This window comes from Eutrema salsugineum, unplaced genomic scaffold, assembly GCF_000478725.1.
Source record: "Eutrema salsugineum unplaced genomic scaffold, Eutsalg1_0 scaffold_6, whole genome shotgun sequence".
NCBI lineage: Eukaryota > Viridiplantae > Streptophyta > Magnoliopsida > Brassicales > Brassicaceae > Eutrema > Eutrema salsugineum.
In genome coordinates, this window is record NW_006256547.1 from 1,642,315 (window position 1) to 1,660,783 (window position 18,469).

An 18,469-nucleotide genomic window follows, 5' to 3' on the forward strand; every position below is an offset into this window, starting at 1 on the left:
AGTAAGGTTAGAAATGGTTTAAGTATGCAATTAAAATTTATTGACAAAGTTTAATTTTTATCTATATGCATTTTTTCTTAATAAAATCTAGAAGTAAAAAAAAAAATTCAATTTGACTGTTTCTCTTGTTAATAAACCAAAATTCTTAAAAATCGATTATATAACGGTTAAATGAGTTTGACGAAATTATCTTTAAGAGTAGTTTAGGTGTTTAGCCATAAAAAAACGAGCTGAAACTTTTTTTTTGCTGTGTATTTCTTTGGAAGTGACATTTTTTTCTTTCTAAACTTTTGAAAAAAAAAATGGTGCTTAAGACTGGCTTATTAGCCCTATATCAAACCCTTACCGTTTTGTTAAAACTTTTCCTCCCTCGCTGACATTCAACCTTACATTTTTTTTTCTAATCACAGTCCTATATCAAAACCTTACATTTTTTTCGTTCCTTTTGTTTGAAAAAATGCATGCCATGTAGCAAAATGGTATGAACAAAGAAAATTAATCTAGCAGTTCTTTTTTTTTTTTGCTAAAGGAATCTAGCAGATTTTCATCTACTTAAAGAGCTTGTTTCTGTTAATCAAATATTAGGGTTGAGACAGTGCTGAATAAATGTAAACCTATTTTTAAACAGTAACAAACATCCATCGCTGGAAAAAGATTTAAAATATATAAACAAAGTAAATATATAAAGAAATGAATAGTGTATTTTAAGATTTATGTCCTAAAAAAAAGATTTATGTCCTTTTCTGGACTGTTGTGGTCGGAGCCACAACTTTTTATTCTGTTTTCAATAATTGTCCTATATAAATAGGATAATATATATGGTTCCCTATACAGACCAAGAACACACATCAAAAAACATAAATTACCAAAAGAAGAAACTACGAGTTCCAAAATGGTAACGCTCACTGCATTTCTCATTCTCTTTCTACTTCTAGGGTTTATGTTAATCTTCTCGTTTTCAACGAAAACCCTAAAACCCAAAACCACATCATCCTCTAATCTGCCTTCATATCCACTCATCGGATCTATCCTCTCCTTCAACAGAAACCGCCACCGTCTTCTCCAATGGTACACTGATCTTCTTCGTCTCTCTCCGTCTCAAACCATCACCGTCGATCTCCTCTTCCGTCGCCGGACTATCATCACGGCCAATCCAGAAAACGTCGAGCACATTCTCAAAACAAATTTTTCTAACTTCCCTAAAGGCAAACCTTTCACCGACCTCCTCGGAGATCTACTCGGCGGCGGAATTTTTAATTCTGACGGCGAGTTATGGAGCTCGCAGCGCAAACTTGCGAGCCACGAATTCACAATGCGTTCTCTTAGGGAATTCACTTTCGAGATCCTCCGCGAAGAAGTAGAAAACCGTCTCATTCCGGTGCTTTCCTCCGCCGCGGACTACGACGGAGGAAGGACGGTGGATTTCCAAGATGTTTTAAAACGTTTTGCTTTCGATGTTGTTTGTAAAGTTTCGTTGGGATGGGATCCGGATTGTTTGGATTTGACCCGACCCGTTCCGGATCTTGTCGAGGCTTTTGATGTAGCGGCGGCGATTAGCGCTCGTCGTGCCACGGAGCCAATTTACGCCGTGTGGAAGCTGAAGCGTTTGTTGAACGTTGGGAGCGAGAGGAGGTTGAGAGAAGCCATCAGAAGCGTACACGTGTCGGTATCTGAGATCATCCGTGCCAAGAAGAAGAGCCTCGATATCGGTGGTGACGTGGCGGACAAGAAAGACCTCTTGTCTAGGTTTCTCGCCGCCGGTCACGACGAGGAAGCCGTGAGAGATTCTGTAATCAGCTTTATTATGGCGGGAAGGGACACCACGTCGGCGGCGATGACGTGGCTGTTTTGGCTGTTGAGTGAGAACGATTGCGCGGAGAAAAAGGTAGTAGAGGAAGTGAGAAACAAGGGTTCTTTAGGGTTAGGGTTTGAGGATTTGAGAGAGATGAGTTACACGAAAGCTTGTCTCTGTGAAGCAATGAGGCTTTACCCACCAGTGGCTTGGGACTCAAAGCATGCAGCAAACGACGACGTCTTGCCTGACGGGACACGTGTGAAGAAAGGAGACAAAGTGACTTATTTCCCTTACGGTATGGGAAGGATGGAGAAAGTGTGGGGACTAGACTGGAGCGAGTTTAAACCGAACCGGTGGTTTGAGCAAGAGGCAAATTACGGCACCAAACCGGTTTTGAAAAGCGTCAGCTCGTTCAAGTTTCCGGTTTTCCAAGCGGGACCAAGGGTTTGTATAGGGAAAGAAATGGCGTTTATGCAGATGAAATTCGTGGTTGGTTCGGTTTTGAGTCGGTTTAAGATTGTACCGGTTTGTGATACTCGGCCGGTATTTGTACCTCTTCTAACGGCTCACATGGCTGGTGGACTAAAGGTGAAGATCAAGCGGAGAGAGCACTAATCATGTCATGTCCTTATAGAATATCCAACGAATATGTAAAATGTGTGGTTTATATACTAAATCAAATCAATATGTGTCACACAGCTTGCTTGCTAATAGAAAAAAGATGTACATCAGTATTGTCGTCTCATCGAAGTGGATGCAATATATTAATCAGTTTGATAGACATATATTAAATATTTTTGTTTTAAGTCCAAATAAATAGAGAATGGGGCAGATATATAATTACAAACTGGCTACAGTAACGATTGTTTCGATACAGCGAAGAGATAGAAGTGAAACACATCACTTCTGATCACAGTACTCTGTTTTATAAACAATGAGTATGATATTGCAACAGACGAGATATGAAACGATTAGGATTGGTTGCCCAAAATGCCAAAAAAAAAGAGATTTGGATTTAGAAATGAGATACACATCAATGTAGGTCCTATTCAAGGTCTTGTTTAATAATTAAGATACACATTTGACCAAATTACAATATTAAATGTGACAACTGTAAGTTATAGATGTGATTTTTAATTATAGTTCAAAAGACACACTTTTGAAAGTATCAAAAGACAATTATAATAACTTTAATAATAGGGGATTATTTTAAAAGAGTAGTGGTCGCATAAGCATGAAACACAAAGAAAGAAGAAAGCAGTTTATCTATCTTCTCAAGAAAAATATGAAACCCTTTCTTATCTGCAGCAAACCAATAAAGAGTGTTAACAAAAGGGTTGCAGAGCTCTCGAGTTAATGTCTTTCACCAACCCGCACGAACAGCAGATTTTACGGTATAACGGCCTCAAGAAGCTTCTCATACACTTGTCTAGCAGATAAATCCTCGACCTGGTTCAGAGGAACATAAACCAATATGAGTAATTCATATCAATGAGCAATCTTCGATCAAAATTTTTGGAGGACCTTGTGCCTGTAGTAAAACTAAAACCTTATTACTATCTAGAACTAAAAAAAACAACCAATAAGCTTCTCAAGAGAACTGAAGGCAGGATCAATGTACCACGAGTAGTTTTGATTTGCTATTCCAACCTCTTTGGAGAGTCATCTGGCTCAACCTTAAGCCAAGCACCTAAAAGAGTAATAACACAGAGGTCTTGTTGCGTTAGACAAAAAGCCTCAGTAACATACGAAGTAAGAGACTGTGATTAGAGAGAACAAATCATTAGAAGTGGCTAATAAAGGATTGTGTTGGTACCCTTCCCATGAATTCCAGAAGCTCGTTGTTAGCTTCCCCACGAGCAGCTGGTGCAGCAATAGTCACACGAACGTCATCAGCGTTTACCCCTGCAGAGAGAATAGGCAAATACATGTTAAAGAAGAGAGTAGAAAAATAAATTTCGGGTCATGTGACTATGTTTTTACTTGTGATTGCTGAACGTTGTGCACGGTCTTCCACTTCTATTGCAACCTGAACAAGTCCACCGTCGAGTTGTGAAATGCAGGGAGGTACAGGTGCATCCTGCACGCCGCATAATAGATTTGTTATCTAGTTTCTGATTTTTCCAATTGAAAAAAAATCTTATAAGAAAATGAGTAACCAAATTGTACCTGTGGGTTAGTCTCTGCAGCAACAGCACTAAGTGCTCCATCAACAATGTAAACAAAAGACGCTGTTTCCAGATTCTCTTCAGCGCGATAACAAACCAAAAGCTCACAACCGATACAGTTCATTCTAAACTGTCTCTCCATTTTCCCTTCTCCCCTGGTAACAACAAATCAACATAAACAAAGAAACTTTTAGAAATGTCGATTATATTAAACCCAAATATGGTGCTCAAGACTGGCTTATTAGCCCTATATCAAAACCTTACCGTTTTAATAAAACTTTTCCTCCCTCGCTGACATTCAACCTAGCAAGGTGCTTCTTCTTGTCGAGCACATTCGATCTGTCGGTCTTCCTTTTTGGCATCTTCTGCAACTGGGTATCTTGTAACAAATCTAATTTAGTATACAGACCATTATCAAAGGATACCATATATATATATTTCACAATCAGCAAAAGTTTTCATGTTACACTCTTAATCCGATTAACAACATGTGTCGTCACTTACAGCTTTTTCACTGAAAATACTTTCTCAAGGAGTAACCACAACAATAAGAAATAATCAGTACATAAAGAAGTTCTACAGAATTACATGAAGCGTGCAAAGAGCTGCCAAAAGAAGGCCACAGAGAGTGTTACAAGTCTTAACGCATTCCAAGTTTTACATCATAAGCAAGTACGAACATTACCAAGGTACTATGTTGTTAATCTAAATCGAAGTCATGCAAAATCTGTGATTGGACCTAAAAGTACTTTGTGTTGTTAACCTAAACTCAAGCATCCCAACAGCAAGAAGTTTTCCACCACTTGAAAACTGCAAACTACCATGGCCTAATGTTCCAAAGACTGAATCTTTCAATCCTCCTCATTCCCACTCAATGTATCTGGAAACCCAAAAAAGAGCAATTTCTTCCACAATAACGCCAATTCAAAGTGAGCAAGTAGTGTTTCACTCAAATTTCAGGCAACTTAACCTTTATTCAGTGAGTAAAATCGGAGAAACGTTTGGTTTGAATAAAATTTAACATTCATTCAAAAAAAAAAAAAAAAAAAAAAAAATCGGAGAAACGAACCAGTGATAAGGACATGAGAACCACAGTGCTTGCAGTAGTAAACGAAGAGATCAGAGTCGGGCCCTTCCGGCGCCGCGTCCTCGCTCGAATACGTGTGTGTCGTTCTCTTCGGCATCTCTCTTCTCTCCTTCTCTTCAGAATTCGTCGATCCAAGAAATTTGTCGGAGCTCAGCTCTCACTTTTGTAATCTCCTTCACTTTTTTTTTTTTTGGTTTAAAAGTAATTTTCTGGGTATTATATCACCTAAACCGCCCAAACGGATAGCTCACAGGTCACAGCGACCGGCGATTCACGGTGGCGCACGGATCCGGCTGGCCACGGAGCCCCAAGGACTAAACCTCAATCTTACTTGCGATCAATCGGACCGGTTTTAGACAAAACAATCAGTGATTTGTATGGAAACCATACTATCGATGGATGGATACATAGACAAAATCCAACCAAACCCAAATTGTATTTTGAACCAAATGGAGGATTGAAGAAAAACAAAAATCCGGTTTATTCATGTGTTTTGAACCAAATCGAATCTAAACCGATCTAAAACCAAAGCAATAGAAGCGATCCAAAATGACTCAAGGCTTTCTTCTTCTTCCTTGGCAGTTGGCATTCATCCTGCTTTAATGGCTTCTACAGACAAAATCATCTTACATGTTACATATATGATATAAATATATAACATAATGAATGCCTCTGTTCAATCTTCTAATTTGTAGATGATTCTTTTCGTCAGATGATGTCATGTAATGTAATCACATCACTTAGGTGCGGGTGTGTCTAACTCAGACAAAATGTTGTTCATGTCCTCAAAATGTGACCAACTCGTCTTGCTTCTTTCATCAGCCTTGCACTCCTGCAAAAGAATTATCGTCAAACAATTTGTCACACACATCTACATATATATATATATAGAGGAAGCTTTAAAGTTTGGACAATAACAAATTAACTGATTATGACCACTGTATCAATGGTTTCGAGTAGAAAGAGAGATATAAAGTGTGCCTTTAACTATCTTAGTTGCTAAGTTTAAAGCTTTTGATCTAATAAACTCGAACGTCAAAATCAAGAGCTACTGATTCTCGAGTATTTAGTTAAGAGAGGAACCTCGTATTTCTGAATAAGAGATGCCCATAGAGATTTGCATTGCCCCGGGCTTCGATTGATTCCTTCAGCCGATAGGTTTGAAGAGATCTCTTCCCACAAAGCCATTCTACCTTTCACCACCTGAAATCTGCTGTGCAACTCTCCACGCATTCTGATTACCTTCTTTACTTCCTCAGGTTTCCATTTGTTCCTCCTCACACGCTTTGCAGACGACTTGGTTTGAGAATCTGTGTTATCAGATGGATCATCTTCGTCTCTGCTGCTTTCGCTATCATCTGCTTTAGGCTCTGCACCAGCTACCTTCTTCACGTTTTCGGTTTCACCAGGTGAAGGTGGCGATGACGGATCGATGAATGATTTCCAAAAGTCATCTGATTCTTCTGAAGAACTCCGAACGGGCACGTCATCAGCATCTTCAGTGTATGAAGAAGCCGTTGTTTCTTCCTCAGCTAGTAGTCTTGCACTATTAATAAGATCATCTGCATTAGTGAAGCATGTCAGATTACAGATCGAAAATCCCGAGTATACAGCTACATATGTGTGTGAGAGACAGGACCTTTCAAAGTGCGATCTACTTCTTTTATGGAATCATCTTGTGAAGGTGCTTTCTTTGGTCGATTTCTTTTGTTATTGCCTTCAACAACTTTCCTTAACGCTGCAACTCCAGAGCCAAGGTTTGGATCACCGGACAGCCTCGCGCTGACCTCATCAGCTCGGACTGCCAAGGGATTTTCAGTGGCTATAGCAATGACTTCAGGCCTTTTACCACTGTACTTCCTCACAATCTTCCTCAGGACTTCAGAGACTGTTCTTTCCATGTGAGACAAGGGGCAATTCACAGGACAACTTGATAGAGCAGCATGTGCTGCTTTGTGAAGTGCATCTAAAAGTCTTCCTTTGTCAAGCCACATACAGCGCGTTGTGATTCTTATTTTCCCTTTCAAAGTGTTTTCCGAGTCGCCCGGGCGCATGATTTCCATGCTGTGTTATAGAAAATCATACAAGGAAAAGAGTATTATTAAAGAAAGGGCTACAGATGTTCTTAACAAAGATGTCATAATTCAGACATACCTCAGAACTATAATGCCATCAGATGCAATTCTGAGTCTCTCATCAATGCAGAGTTCACTTGATGTGCCAAATGCTTTATCACCATCACTATACATTAACTGCAGCAAGGCTAGCTTTATTCAGTATCTACTCAAGTCATTTACTCAAAGACAACGGCAATAATGAACCAACCTGTAAATTCTCCCTCCCAAGAGAGCTAAATCCATTGGACAAAACCCTTCTGTTTCTCAAGTGAGAAACTCCAAGCATCTCTCCATTCTTTATAACCTGAAGTAGAAGAAAAATAACAGTGAAAACATTCAGTGAAAGCTGACTGACCAGGGTTGGTTTTTTTTTTTTTTTTCAGAGATAATGAATGCTATCTATCTACCATGATTTATAAATCTTCGGCGAGAGACTTACAGTAGTGTGTCGAATCCCAGTAGACTTCCCGAGCAATTCATGCTCCTTCAGAAACAAAAGTTCTCCATGTATGGGTAGAAAATGTTGCGGTTTCACTATTTTAAGAACCTCTTCCTTCAAAACAAAGAAAATTTAAAATCATCATTAGGAACAAATTTCTTCCGTAAGTCATTCATCAATTTACAAAAGAAAATCAAAACGGAATAACTACTTTATTCTTTTAGATATGCGCTAAAAGCCTTACATTATTGAAGTGATAAGAAAAAGTAAGGCAAAGCTGGCAACAAAACTTGAATGTATCAACAGAATCTTAAGAGAAGCAGCCACTTACCAATTCTCCACGGTAGGCATGACCAGATGTGTGCAGCATTTCATTTTTGCCCATGACAATATTTGGCCCGATATCTGCTATTCGATTCATCATTTTCATTACTCGTGATTCATTGCCAGGGATAACCTTGAGTAACACATTAGAACGAGAATAAATATCAGTGATCCCATCTTCCATCGTATTAGATGCTCTTGAACATATGTATGTATACTTTTCATATAACATCTCTCAAATACCTTGGCTGAGTAAAGAATTATGTCTTCCTTGGTAAGTTTGAACGCATGACTACTTCCATATGATGCAAGATTCAGGGCGGCACGTGGTTCTGCCTGATCAGAGTCATTGTCAAATAGGTAAATTAGCTAGGAAACTCGAATAAATTGCACCACTCCCCAATTTTAAGAGATTAACTTACTTGTGATCCAGTCGTGACAATCAGCAAGTCCTTAGGAGCATATGCTTCAATGTCTTCGACTTTCACCTGAGATTGGGTTTTTTTAGAACGGATGAAAGATAAATTGGAAACAAAAAACAGAATGTAATAATCATCAAACTCAAACATGACTTTATGACTTTAAAGACAAACTTTATGCATCATTAATGGCTTTAATTCATCATACAAGAGACAGTATAAGAGAAAGTGCATATACCAGACTTGACGGGTCAATTGGAGCTTTTCCATCTTTCCAAGCTGCCTCGAGATATGTCCTCAAGGACATGCCAACAAAGACCTAAAAAAAAAAGTGTACTTTTAACTTCCGAAATGAAACTTGTTGCTGCATAATTTGAGGAAAAATTGGCGACATGACATAGAGAGGTGGAAGCTAGAATCACTAGCAGAAGTTTGAAAATATACAGAATTACGATGGAATATATGGCAATAATCAAAGCTACAACATGAGAGGAAAGACATACCAACTTCCGACCAGTTAAATCAGCAGCAGCTTTAATACTTCCCAAACGGTGTATATTGGAGGCAAACTGAGTTGTGATAACTCTTCCCTTGGCCGCCATTACATTCCTTACCAGAGCATCTGCGACCACCTTTTCACTAGTTGTCCTTCCCGGTGACAATACATTTGTTGAGTCACTCATCATCTGTGATATTAGATGGAGAATTTTTTTTTTACGTATAGCGATTTCAACCGTAGCTTATATATGCGTTCAGCATATAACACGAGTATGACTCTGCAAAGCTTTTAAGGTTTCACACTCCTTCCTTTGAGAGTTCCTCTAAAGCTTCACGATCAAAGACTTTTCCATCCAATGGTGCTTCATCAATCTATTATTATTCAAATTATCACATGCAGCAAGAGGACGATACAAAGAGGCATGCAAGAGTTTATGAGGGGGTTACTCTACCTTCCAATCTCCAGTGTGAAGAATATTACCATCAGCGCAACGGAGGACTAAACCACTACAATCAGGAATAGAATGGGTAACTGTAATGGGCTCTATTTCAAATGGTCCAGCCATAAATCTCCTTCGAGTGTTAAATGTCTTAAGTCTAGACTGAACGAAGATCCCGTGCTCCTTCAAGCGCTTCTTTATAAGCTATTGCATAGGAAAAAAAACATCCATGAGAAAAACTGCAAAGAGAAGATGAGGCATGATGCGATCTAGGAAACTAACTGCCCGAACATGACAATTCTGACGGATAAAAACGCAAGCTGTGTTACATACATTTCAAAGCGAAACTATACGTCTAAGCTTAGTAGCTGTTGAAAAACATAAGACTAATTGAGACAGAAAAGGATATAGCAAGGATAAAGATGTAATGTAAATCACCTCCATGGTGAAAGATGATGCGAATATCGGTGTATTAGAGTCCAATGCCGGGATAACCTGCTCATGTAAAAGAGTATTTGGTTTAAAAAAGGAGAGAAACCAACAATGGTCAGAAGACAAGAACTGCATTATTCTCAAAAAGGTCTATGGGTGACTTTGGCTTTTTCAAGGAGTGGAAGAAGACTTTACCCAAGGCAACGCACCAATGTGATCTTCATGACCATGCGTTATAACAACAGCTTCAATTTTGTGTTTCCATCGTCTGATAAATCCTGTGTCTGGCATTATTTTCTGAACCCCAGGCTCATCAAAACTGTAATGTTGCACAACAAGTTTTCCCATAGAAATTTAATAAGATATCATTTAAGACACAAATAAAATCACTTCTCGCCAATTTTTAACAAGATAAACAGACTTACTCAGGGAACATTACACCAGCGTCGATTAAAATGTAACGATCATAGTTTCCAACAAGCATACAGTTCATTCCAATTTCACCAAGGCCACCTATGGGTAGAACACGGAGAGGCGGCCCATCGGTTCCTTCATAAAACTGTTCCATTTTACGTTTCACAGAGTCCTCCATGCTTTTTCCAGCTCCTTCTAGACGACCTGATCTTCGACGAGGTGTCTTAGAGGAAGAAGATGTACCTTAAACAAACATAACACCAGATTCAACAAATAGAGTCACTATATCACACAGAGTGACACTTACTATCAGAATTCAAAACATTATAGTCAAATTATCAATAAAACCCTGAGTGAGAAGGTCATAGCATCACAGGAATAAATTTATCGAAATCGAATTCGGCCACTATCAGCCTAGTTTCTTTCTCGAAAAAGTTTCAATTTTTTATTTCTGTACCAATTCAAAATTACTTCAAACCCATTATCAATAGCTCATTTTTCCAAAGATTTTCAGGAACCCAGAAAAGAACAGAAGAGAGGAAAAACAACACACCAGAAGCAGGAGGAGAAGTGACGGAACACGAAACGGTAGACCTGACTCGAGAGCTTTTCCGGAAGGTGAAAGGGTAAGGACAAAGCGATAGAGCACTAAAAGCTGCCATTTTCGAGGGTGTAGAAGTAGAAGTAACTGGTCTGCGAACATCGAAGTAGATAGAGGAAGCATGCGAGGAAGAAGGATAAGAGAAACCTCGCAATGAGGCAGCAGGTTTCATCACTGTAAAACAAAACAAAAGAAAACCCTAGACGGAGTTTTGTGACCAAGAGAGAAGGGGTTTAAGGATGGAAGCGGGAAATGGAGAGAGACAGAGAGATGAGAAAAGAAGTATCTCTCTGTGACTGGAAACTATCTTTCTTTCTTATCGGATGGAGACGAATACACAGACCTTCTCAATTGATTAGAAACCGGTTTTCCTTACCCGGTTATTTCTAAACCGGATAAGCAAATTAGATTTAGATGGTTTATGGGCATTAAACCACTCGCCAACCCAAAGTGTTTGAGTGTCGACGGAGGAAAGGGGCGACTCCGATTAACTCCGATGGAGACGAAGCTTTCGCAGTTCATCTTCTAATTTCTAGTTCCGGAGCAATGGAGACGATGCTTTCGCAGTTCATCTTCTGATTTCTGGTTCCGGAGCAGACTTCGAGCCACCGATAAGTCTTCACAGGTAAAAAAATTCATCATCCAACAATCTAGCTTTTCTTAACTTAGGTTTTTGCTCTGTTCGCTTTGTGTGCTTGTGCTTACACTTGTTACTAATTCGTTTGGTACGGCGTTTTCTTGTTTCTTCTTAGGAAGATAAATTCTAGTTCTTTTGGGTTTGTAGAGATATGGACAGAATCAGTGAGTTATCAGATGAGTTGCTGGTTAGGATATTATCGTTTCTTCCAACAAAAGTTGCAGTCTCCACTAGCATTTTGTCGAAACGATGGGAGTGTCTTTGGATGTGGTTGCCAAAACTTGATTTCGTTAGCAGCCATTGCACAAGGTCTGAGTGCGAGAGTTTACGGTGTCTTCTTGACAGAAGTCTGCCATTGTATAGAGCTTCGGTCATGGAAAGCTTCCGTCTCGATTTATCTTTCTCACGGTATAAACCTGAAGATGTCAAACTGTGGGTTGTAATTGCAGTTTCTCGCTGCCTACGCGAGCTTGACATTGTTTATGATTCTTACTTGGACAAGCAATGCATATTGCCGAGTAGTTTGTATGCTTGCAAATCGCTTGTGGTCTTGAAACTCGAAGGCGATATTCTCTTGGATGTTCCTCGTAGGGTTTGTCTTCCTTCTCTGAAAACTTTGCAGCTTCGAAATGGGACTGGCTTAGATGGAGAATCTCTTAAGCGGCTTCTATCTATTTGCCCTGTTCTTGAGAATCTATCGGTGGATTTTTGTCATCGTGACGACAATGTGGGAAAGATCATTGTCATTGTCATGTCTTTGCAGAGTTTATCGCTCTCTATACCTCGTGAATGTTATCTAGATGGGTTAGAGATAGATACTCCCTCTTTGAAGTATTTGAAACTTGAGGATCTGAATGATGAGAATGAATCTTGTGTGATTGAGGATATGCCTAAGCTGGAAGAAGCATATATACATGTTAGATTCCCTGACATCAAGAGTATCATCGGATCAATCACATCTGTCAAGCGTCTTACTTTATGTTCACAGGTAAATTCTGTTTTCCATTTTTCAACTACAAACTCTCCGGTCTCGTTTATAGAGTCCTCCTTTTTTCCATCGTGTGCAGGTTCTGTATGGTAACGGTTTTGTCTTCAACCAGCTTGAGTATTTGAAGCTCTGTGTTTGCACAAGGTGTTCGTCTAATCTGCTTGCTCGGTTGCTCAAAGATTCTCCTAACTTGCGAGTTCTTAACATCTTTCAAATATTAGTAAGTTTCTTTGATAAAACGATTGAATTTGGTCTAATGCACAGATAGTGGTTTTTAATCCAATTATTCTGCTCGAACTCAGGGTCGTGCTAGTAAAATGGTTAGCTGGAATCGACCGAGTACTGTTCCTGCATGTTTTTGGTCGACTATACAAACTTTCATCTGGTCAGGATACATGGGAAGACCACAAGAGAAAGATGTTGCGGTTTACGTCTTGGAAAACGCTCATCGCCTATATACTGCAAGAATCTCGTCTGATGAAAAATTTATTCCAAAATTTGAAATGCTCAAGGAGTTGTCTGTTTGTTCACGAGCCTCAACGACATGCCGACTCTTTTTTGATTAAGTGTTGTAATTTGTTAGATGTTTTTATATAATAGGATTCGAACTTCCATCTGTATCTGTTTGTTGTTGAAGTAATTGCACATTCTTCCATGTTTTACTATAATCTTCCATCAAAGAAGAGGCTCGATATTTGGAAGATGAATTTTTGTTTGGAAAGTTAGTTGTTTCAGTGTTTTGCTTGTTCAATGGATCAGGGATGGTACTTTGGGCTTCTCTTGTACCCTTCTCTTGCACTCTTGATATAGCAATATGCAATGCCAATTATGGTTGCTAAAAAAATTAAATGTGATTTAGGGAAGTGTACTGCTCTGTTATGTTATGTTGGTCCAATGGGTGGTTAGTCGAGTGCTAGGCCAAAAAGTCTATGAGTGGAGAGATTGAGGAAAAAAAGTCACATTGCAATATGTCATATTTCCCTATTTGAAAGACACTATGAAAATCTAATGTAAAAGGTAAAAAGCCATCGATGAGGACCTTAACATAAATATTTCATTCATAAATACAACATTTCAGATATATTTCAAAGTCAGTTTTTTTTCTTCCAAAAAGATAGTACAGTAGCAATAAAATCTGGAGCCCGATTGTTTGATTCTTTGTAGTGTCTGTAGAGAATTAGAAAATGTCCAATTATCTAAGTGACTCACAAGTGGTCAAAGTCAAAACATGTTTGACGAAGATTGTCAAAGATTAATTATTATCTTATTATTATATTAAAAGTGAAGTCAATCTTCACATTCTTTGCAGACTACTGCAAATTTATTCCAATATAATTTGTACAAAAAGATAAATCACGCTACATGCATAATTAATTCTTTCATCGACTTTAATCTAATTTACAAATTTCTTTTTAGTATGATACTTCTTACTACACACGGGTCGAGAGATGAAGACTGGACCACTTGACCAAGTCAACATAAGTTTTGCTTTATTAAACGAAATCATATGACACCAATAATAATATACATCAAAGTTGAAACTATTAACACATAAATGAAGATAGGCTCACTATGAAAAATCATTGAAAGAGCAAGCTATCATAATATGTCAATACACATACCTCATTCATACGCAAACCAATACCGTCATTTTCGACATTTATATACGGATTTGATTAAATAATGAAAATAACGTTGATCATATATTTATTCTTTATTTTATCCCCACAATATACTATGATATAAAAATAAATAAATGTACATAAAGTTGTTCTATCCAAATGAATAACTCATTATTTGATTAAATATTACAATAATAGCACATCAATCATATCAAACTACATCTATACATTGATGTAATCGCTAATACTATTTATTTATAAATCAAGGACTCGTCACAATTCACACACCACAATCATTTTGCTACGGTTTATAATGTGTGTAATTTACACAGTGTAAGTAAACTGTAAAGTGGGAATAGAAGAGTCAACAAAGGTACACAACTTTGACTTTTAAACGCTCGAATTAGAAGGACAGGCTGTGACTTGATGGGTGGGAGCATTGTGTAGCAAACAAACAAACAAACGAACTCAATTCCCGAGGCCTCCTCAACCATTTGCATTTATAAACTCCACCCACCACTTCTTAATCTAAGAAAAAAACTCAAATGTCATTAATTGACTTAAAACCATTTTTTTGTTGAAGTTTTGTGATTATTCAGGATAAATATTTCTACGCATTCGACTGTTTTTTTTTTATAATTTATTTCGACATATCAGTTAAATTTATTGTTTGAATTGCTTTTATCGTTTAAAAAGAGAAATTGATAAATCACATTGATATGTGTCATTGTTTTTTTTTTTTTTTGACGAAAGTAGTGATATGTGTCATTGTTAATGAACTACATATGACTATTATTATCATGACGCCGCATTTAACATCTTCCCCCTTGGTTTCTTCCGGAATCGCTTGGTCCCAATTACATAACTACAAATACAAAAGCTTATGTACTACATGTCCTCCAGTCCAGACAACAGTATTTAATATGTGAACTAAAAACACACATTATTGTAAGTACTAGTTTGATAATTGTATACATTATGCAGAAACTTTTGTCTTTTATTCTTATTTTACACTAATAAAACAATAATATATTAAATACAAGTCTCTTTCTTTAGGTATGAGTGATCAGAAACCCCACCAAATTTAACTCATGCATATTGAAAGGAAAGATTCTTGTATATAATATAATTACTGCTACCTCTCACTTCCATATTCTCTCACTCACAAAGCCTGAACAAAAAGAAAAAAAAATCTCACTTTCACGCGTTCAAGAATCTTGCTTTTCTTCCTCTCCTTACATGATCACTGATATGTGTCGGTGACTGAAAGAACCTGCTCTCTATTCCTCTGATTTATCAATAAGTTCCAGTCTTTAATCCTTTTGAGGAAAAAAATAGAAGTCTTTCAAACTTCTGAAATTTAAGGTACTACTCTGCTCTTATTCTACATATTTGATAAGTTCAGTTCTCAAGATTACTCTGTTCTTTTTTTTTTTTTTTTTTTGGTACTATTGGGTTTTGATTAAACTCACAAAATTTTTAATCTCTGAAGCCTCTTGTCTTGTGTTTCTATTTTATCGCAGGTTCATCAAATACACAGATCTTGTCTGAAACCTATATCTCTGAGAACTGACAAATGGGTGTGTTTAAATTCATCTTCTTGTTATCTATTCTATGGAGTTTCTACAGTTTAGGCTCATCTCAGCTACAAGCTTCACAAGCACAAGTCCTTCTCCAGCTGAAAAAACACTTAGAATACCCAAAACAGCTCGAATCTTGGTACGATCACAAGACCAGCTTCTGCTATTTACAACCATCACCGTTGATGAACATCACTTGTTTGTCTAATTCGGTCTCGGAGCTTAACATCTTCGGCGATAAATCATCAGAAAAGGCCAAAAGCTTCGAGGGTTTTGCCATCCCTAACGTTACTCTATCTGATAGATTCTCAATTGACTCATTTGTCACTACACTGTCAAGGCTAAAATCCCTTAGGGTTCTTACTTTGGCTTCTCTAGGGATTTGGGGACATCTCCCTGAGAAACTTCATCGGTTAACTTCACTTGAGTACTTGGATTTGAGCAATAACTTTCTGTTTGGATCAGTACCCCCAAAGTTGTCTGCAATGGTAAAGCTAGAGACTTTCAGATTTGATCATAACTTCTTCAATGGCAAATTACCTAGCTGGTTTGATTCGTTCTCGAATCTCAAAGTTCTTAGCTTTAAGAGTAATAAGCTATTTGGAGAGCTACACTCTTCATTACTCTCTGTGTCGACAATCGAGTATATCGATTTGAGTTCAAACTCTCTGAGTGGTTCACTACCGGATGATCTGAAATGTGGAAGCAAACTCTGGTTTGTCGACATTTCCGACAACAAGTTAACCGGAAAAGTTCCTCATTGCTTAAGCAGCAAGCAAGTCTGGGCGGTGAGATTCAATGGAAACTGTTTATCTCTCCAGAAACAGCAGCATCCAGAATCTTCTTGTGTTAAAGAAGTTCGCGCGGCGGAAACTGCTGAAGCAGAGGCTGAAGCAGAGGCTGCAGATGGATCAGGACAAAGAAAAGGGAAGAAAGGAGCTTTAGTCGGTTTGATCGTTGGTATATCAATGGCGATATTGGTTCTGATCTGCGGTGTATTCATATTGCTTAGAAGAAAAGGAGTAACAAAGAAGCATTTGAGCCATAAAACAGTTCATGATAACCATCCATCAATTGGATTTTCCTCTGAGATACTCTCAAATGCAAGTAAGGCTTTCCCCAAAAACCCGTAATATTCTCAAATATTGTGAAAAAAAAAAAGACTTGACTTACAATTCTTCTTGTTTCTGATTGTGAACTAGGGTACATTTCTGAAACATCCAAGTTTGGTTCAGAGGATTTACCGGTATGTAGACAGTTTACCTTAGAAGAGATAGTTAAAGCTACAAAGAACTTCGACAAAACTGCGATTCTCGGTGAAAGCTCATTATATGGCACGGTAATAAAGTTCTATGAAATCAATATGTGTTTTCAGGATCATTAATCTTCTTTAGCTATAGATTCTGAGACTTGCTTATATACTTTCAGCTTTACAAAGGGAATCTTGAGAATGGAACAAAAGTGGCTATAAGATGTTTGCCTTCATCGAAGAAATACTCTATAAGGAATCTAAAACTGCGGCTTGATTTGCTCGCGAAGCTTAGACACCCGAATCTCGTTTGCTTGTTGGGTCATTGCATAGATTGTGGAGGAAAAGATGATTACAGCGTCGAAAAAGTCTTTTTGATTTATGAATTCATTCCAAATGGAAACTTCCAATCTTGTATCTCAGGTTTAGTCTCCTAAAAAAGCTCAAACCTTTTCTTATCTTTTTCGTTTTTTTGATTAAAAAATAAACTTATTTGCGGGTTTTCGGTTTTGCGCAGATGATAGTTCGGGGAAGGCTATGAATTGGTCAGAGAGACTGAATGTTCTTACAGGTGTTGCAAAGGCTGTTCATTATCTTCACACTGGAGTTATTCCTGGATTCTTCAGCAATAGACTCAAGACTAACAATGTCTTGCTTAACCAACACCGGTTTGCGAAGCTGAGTGATTATGGTTTGTCCATTGTCTCTGAAGCAACCAGACATAACACAGTAAGCCTTGTTGAATTAATTTTTAGCCTAATGATTTCGTTAAAACCATATCTTGAATAAATTCAGTTCTGAACCGGTTTTATCCGGTTACGTTTCTCTTTTTGTTTTGATCTTCTTTGTTAACCGGTTTTCTAAACTGAAACCAAGACTAATGCACGGTCTGAGCTCAGTGATTCTGATCTTAAACATTGACTAACATGGGAGTTTTTTAATCAGGAAATCGCAAAATCATGGCAAATGTCAAGACTAGAAGACGATGTTTACAGTTTCGGATTAATTCTTCTACAGTCGATCGTTGGACCATCTGTTTCCGCAAGAGAAGAAGCGTTTCTCCGGGACGAAGTGGTACGGTTTTCGCAAGATCAGAGTCACAAACCAGAACTGATCCTTGGTACTTGCTAAAAAAAGTTGGTGATCTTTTTCTTTTGCAGGCATCGTTGGAGAGCGAGGAAGGAAGGAGGAGAATGGTGAATCCGACAGTACAAGCTACTTGTCGGAACGGATCTTTGCTAAGAGTGATAACTCTGATGAACAAATGTGTTTCGCCGGAATCGTTAAGTCGACCATCTTTTGAAGATATTTTGTGGAATTTACAGTATGCTTCTCAGTTGCAGGCTGAAGATGGTGACCAATATTAATAATGTACATAGCTTCTTCTCTTTCTTCGCTTAACAAAAAAAAAAAAAGAAAAAAAGAAAAAAGGCTGTTACATGCTCTATAGATTTGGGTGTTGTGTATGAAAATCCCCTATTATTTATGAAATGATCTGAAAAGGGAAAATAAATAACATTTATTCGTCTGAAAAGAAAATACACTAGAAGCAGAAGCCATCTTTTTTTTTTCTAGATCTCTTTAATTAACCAAAAATAAAAAATTGAGATTTATGAAAATAGTGTAAATTTATATCAAAAGCAATGAATATTTTAGGTT

At 37.8% G+C, this 18,469-nt stretch overlaps 5 protein-coding genes across 6 annotated transcripts; 3 read left to right on the forward strand and 2 right to left on the reverse strand.

Annotated features, from left to right (window-relative positions):
- The first annotated feature begins 863 nt into the window (after positions 1 to 863).
- Positions 864 to 2,482, forward strand: LOC18013388 (cytochrome P450 94B1). The gene has a single exon (XM_006394214.2). The coding sequence runs from the start codon at positions 893 to 895 to the stop codon at positions 2,408 to 2,410; it is 1,518 nt and encodes a 505-aa protein (XP_006394276.1). The 5' UTR covers positions 864 to 892; the 3' UTR covers positions 2,411 to 2,482.
- A 359-nt stretch (positions 2,483 to 2,841) lies between these two features.
- Positions 2,842 to 5,411, reverse strand: LOC18013389 (UPF0235 protein At5g63440). The gene is made up of 7 exons (XM_006394216.2): positions 5,033 to 5,411; positions 4,228 to 4,342; positions 3,965 to 4,118; positions 3,779 to 3,875; positions 3,612 to 3,700; positions 3,417 to 3,485; positions 2,842 to 3,244 (listed from the first exon to the last, which is right to left on the reverse strand). The coding sequence occupies exons 1-7, from the start codon at positions 5,145 to 5,147 to the stop codon at positions 3,185 to 3,187; spliced, it is 699 nt and encodes a 232-aa protein (XP_006394278.1). The 5' UTR covers positions 5,148 to 5,411; the 3' UTR covers positions 2,842 to 3,184.
- Positions 5,412 to 5,467: 56 nt separating this feature from the next.
- On the reverse strand, positions 5,468 to 11,012 carry LOC18013384 (ribonuclease J). Its single transcript, XM_006394217.2, has 17 exons — positions 10,687 to 11,012; positions 10,145 to 10,376; positions 9,915 to 10,038; positions 9,726 to 9,782; positions 9,300 to 9,491; positions 9,151 to 9,219; positions 8,853 to 9,035; positions 8,588 to 8,668; positions 8,353 to 8,418; positions 8,174 to 8,266; positions 7,938 to 8,063; positions 7,607 to 7,720; positions 7,376 to 7,471; positions 7,205 to 7,302; positions 6,690 to 7,114; positions 6,134 to 6,612; positions 5,468 to 5,882 (listed from the first exon to the last, which is right to left on the reverse strand). Exons 1-17 carry the CDS (start codon positions 10,904 to 10,906, stop codon positions 5,787 to 5,789), a joined length of 2,751 nt encoding a protein of 916 aa, XP_006394279.1. The 5' UTR covers positions 10,907 to 11,012; the 3' UTR covers positions 5,468 to 5,786.
- A 174-nt stretch (positions 11,013 to 11,186) lies between these two features.
- LOC18013457 (FBD-associated F-box protein At4g10400) lies at positions 11,187 to 13,009 on the forward strand. Of its 2 annotated transcripts, none has more exons than XM_024151329.1 (4): positions 11,187 to 11,359; positions 11,487 to 12,359; positions 12,439 to 12,579; positions 12,662 to 13,009. In XM_024151329.1, exons 2-4 carry the CDS (start codon positions 11,523 to 11,525, stop codon positions 12,923 to 12,925), a joined length of 1,242 nt encoding a protein of 413 aa, XP_024007097.1. In that variant the 5' UTR covers positions 11,187 to 11,359; positions 11,487 to 11,522; the 3' UTR covers positions 12,926 to 13,009. The 2 variants fall into 2 exon arrangements, with proteins under 2 accessions (XP_024007097.1, XP_006394280.1); XM_006394218.2 differs by having other exon boundaries at positions 11,193 to 11,359; positions 11,519 to 12,359.
- A 2,143-nt stretch (positions 13,010 to 15,152) lies between these two features.
- LOC18013483 (probable inactive leucine-rich repeat receptor-like protein kinase At3g03770) lies at positions 15,153 to 18,323 on the forward strand. Its single transcript, XM_006394219.2, has 7 exons — positions 15,153 to 15,346; positions 15,505 to 16,668; positions 16,764 to 16,900; positions 16,990 to 17,233; positions 17,328 to 17,539; positions 17,756 to 17,884; positions 17,971 to 18,323. Exons 2-7 carry the CDS (start codon positions 15,558 to 15,560, stop codon positions 18,175 to 18,177), a joined length of 2,040 nt encoding a protein of 679 aa, XP_006394281.1. The 5' UTR covers positions 15,153 to 15,346; positions 15,505 to 15,557; the 3' UTR covers positions 18,178 to 18,323.
- Positions 18,324 to 18,469: the final 146 nt, after the last annotated feature.

Coding starts and splice junctions, on each gene's coding strand:
- LOC18013388 (XM_006394214.2), top strand. CDS start 893: ATGGTAACGCTCACTGCATTTCTCATTCTCTTTCTACTTCTAGGGTTT.
- LOC18013389 (XM_006394216.2), bottom strand. CDS start 5,147: ATGCCGAAGAGAACGACACACACGTATTCGAGCGAGGACGCGGCGCCG. Junction 4,343..5,032: donor TTCTCATGTCCTTATCACTG/GTTCGTTTCTCC, acceptor ATTTGTTACAAG/ATACCCAGTTGCAGAAGATG. Junction 3,486..3,611: donor TTCTGGAATTCATGGGAAGG/GTACCAACACAA, acceptor TTACTCTTTTAG/GTGCTTGGCTTAAGGTTGAG.
- LOC18013384 (XM_006394217.2), bottom strand. CDS start 10,906: ATGAAACCTGCTGCCTCATTGCGAGGTTTCTCTTATCCTTCTTCCTCG. Junction 8,267..8,352: donor TTGTCACGACTGGATCACAA/GTAAGTTAATCT, acceptor GACTCTGATCAG/GCAGAACCACGTGCCGCCCT. Junction 7,472..7,606: donor CTGGGATTCGACACACTACT/GTAAGTCTCTCG, acceptor CTTCTACTTCAG/GTTATAAAGAATGGAGAGAT.
- LOC18013457 (XM_024151329.1), top strand. CDS start 11,523: ATGGACAGAATCAGTGAGTTATCAGATGAGTTGCTGGTTAGGATATTA. Junction 12,360..12,438: donor GTCTTACTTTATGTTCACAG/GTAAATTCTGTT, acceptor CATCGTGTGCAG/GTTCTGTATGGTAACGGTTT. Junction 12,580..12,661: donor TTAACATCTTTCAAATATTA/GTAAGTTTCTTT, acceptor GCTCGAACTCAG/GGTCGTGCTAGTAAAATGGT.
- LOC18013483 (XM_006394219.2), top strand. CDS start 15,558: ATGGGTGTGTTTAAATTCATCTTCTTGTTATCTATTCTATGGAGTTTC. Junction 16,669..16,763: donor TGAGATACTCTCAAATGCAA/GTAAGGCTTTCC, acceptor ATTGTGAACTAG/GGTACATTTCTGAAACATCC. Junction 17,885..17,970: donor CGTTTCTCCGGGACGAAGTG/GTACGGTTTTCG, acceptor TTTCTTTTGCAG/GCATCGTTGGAGAGCGAGGA.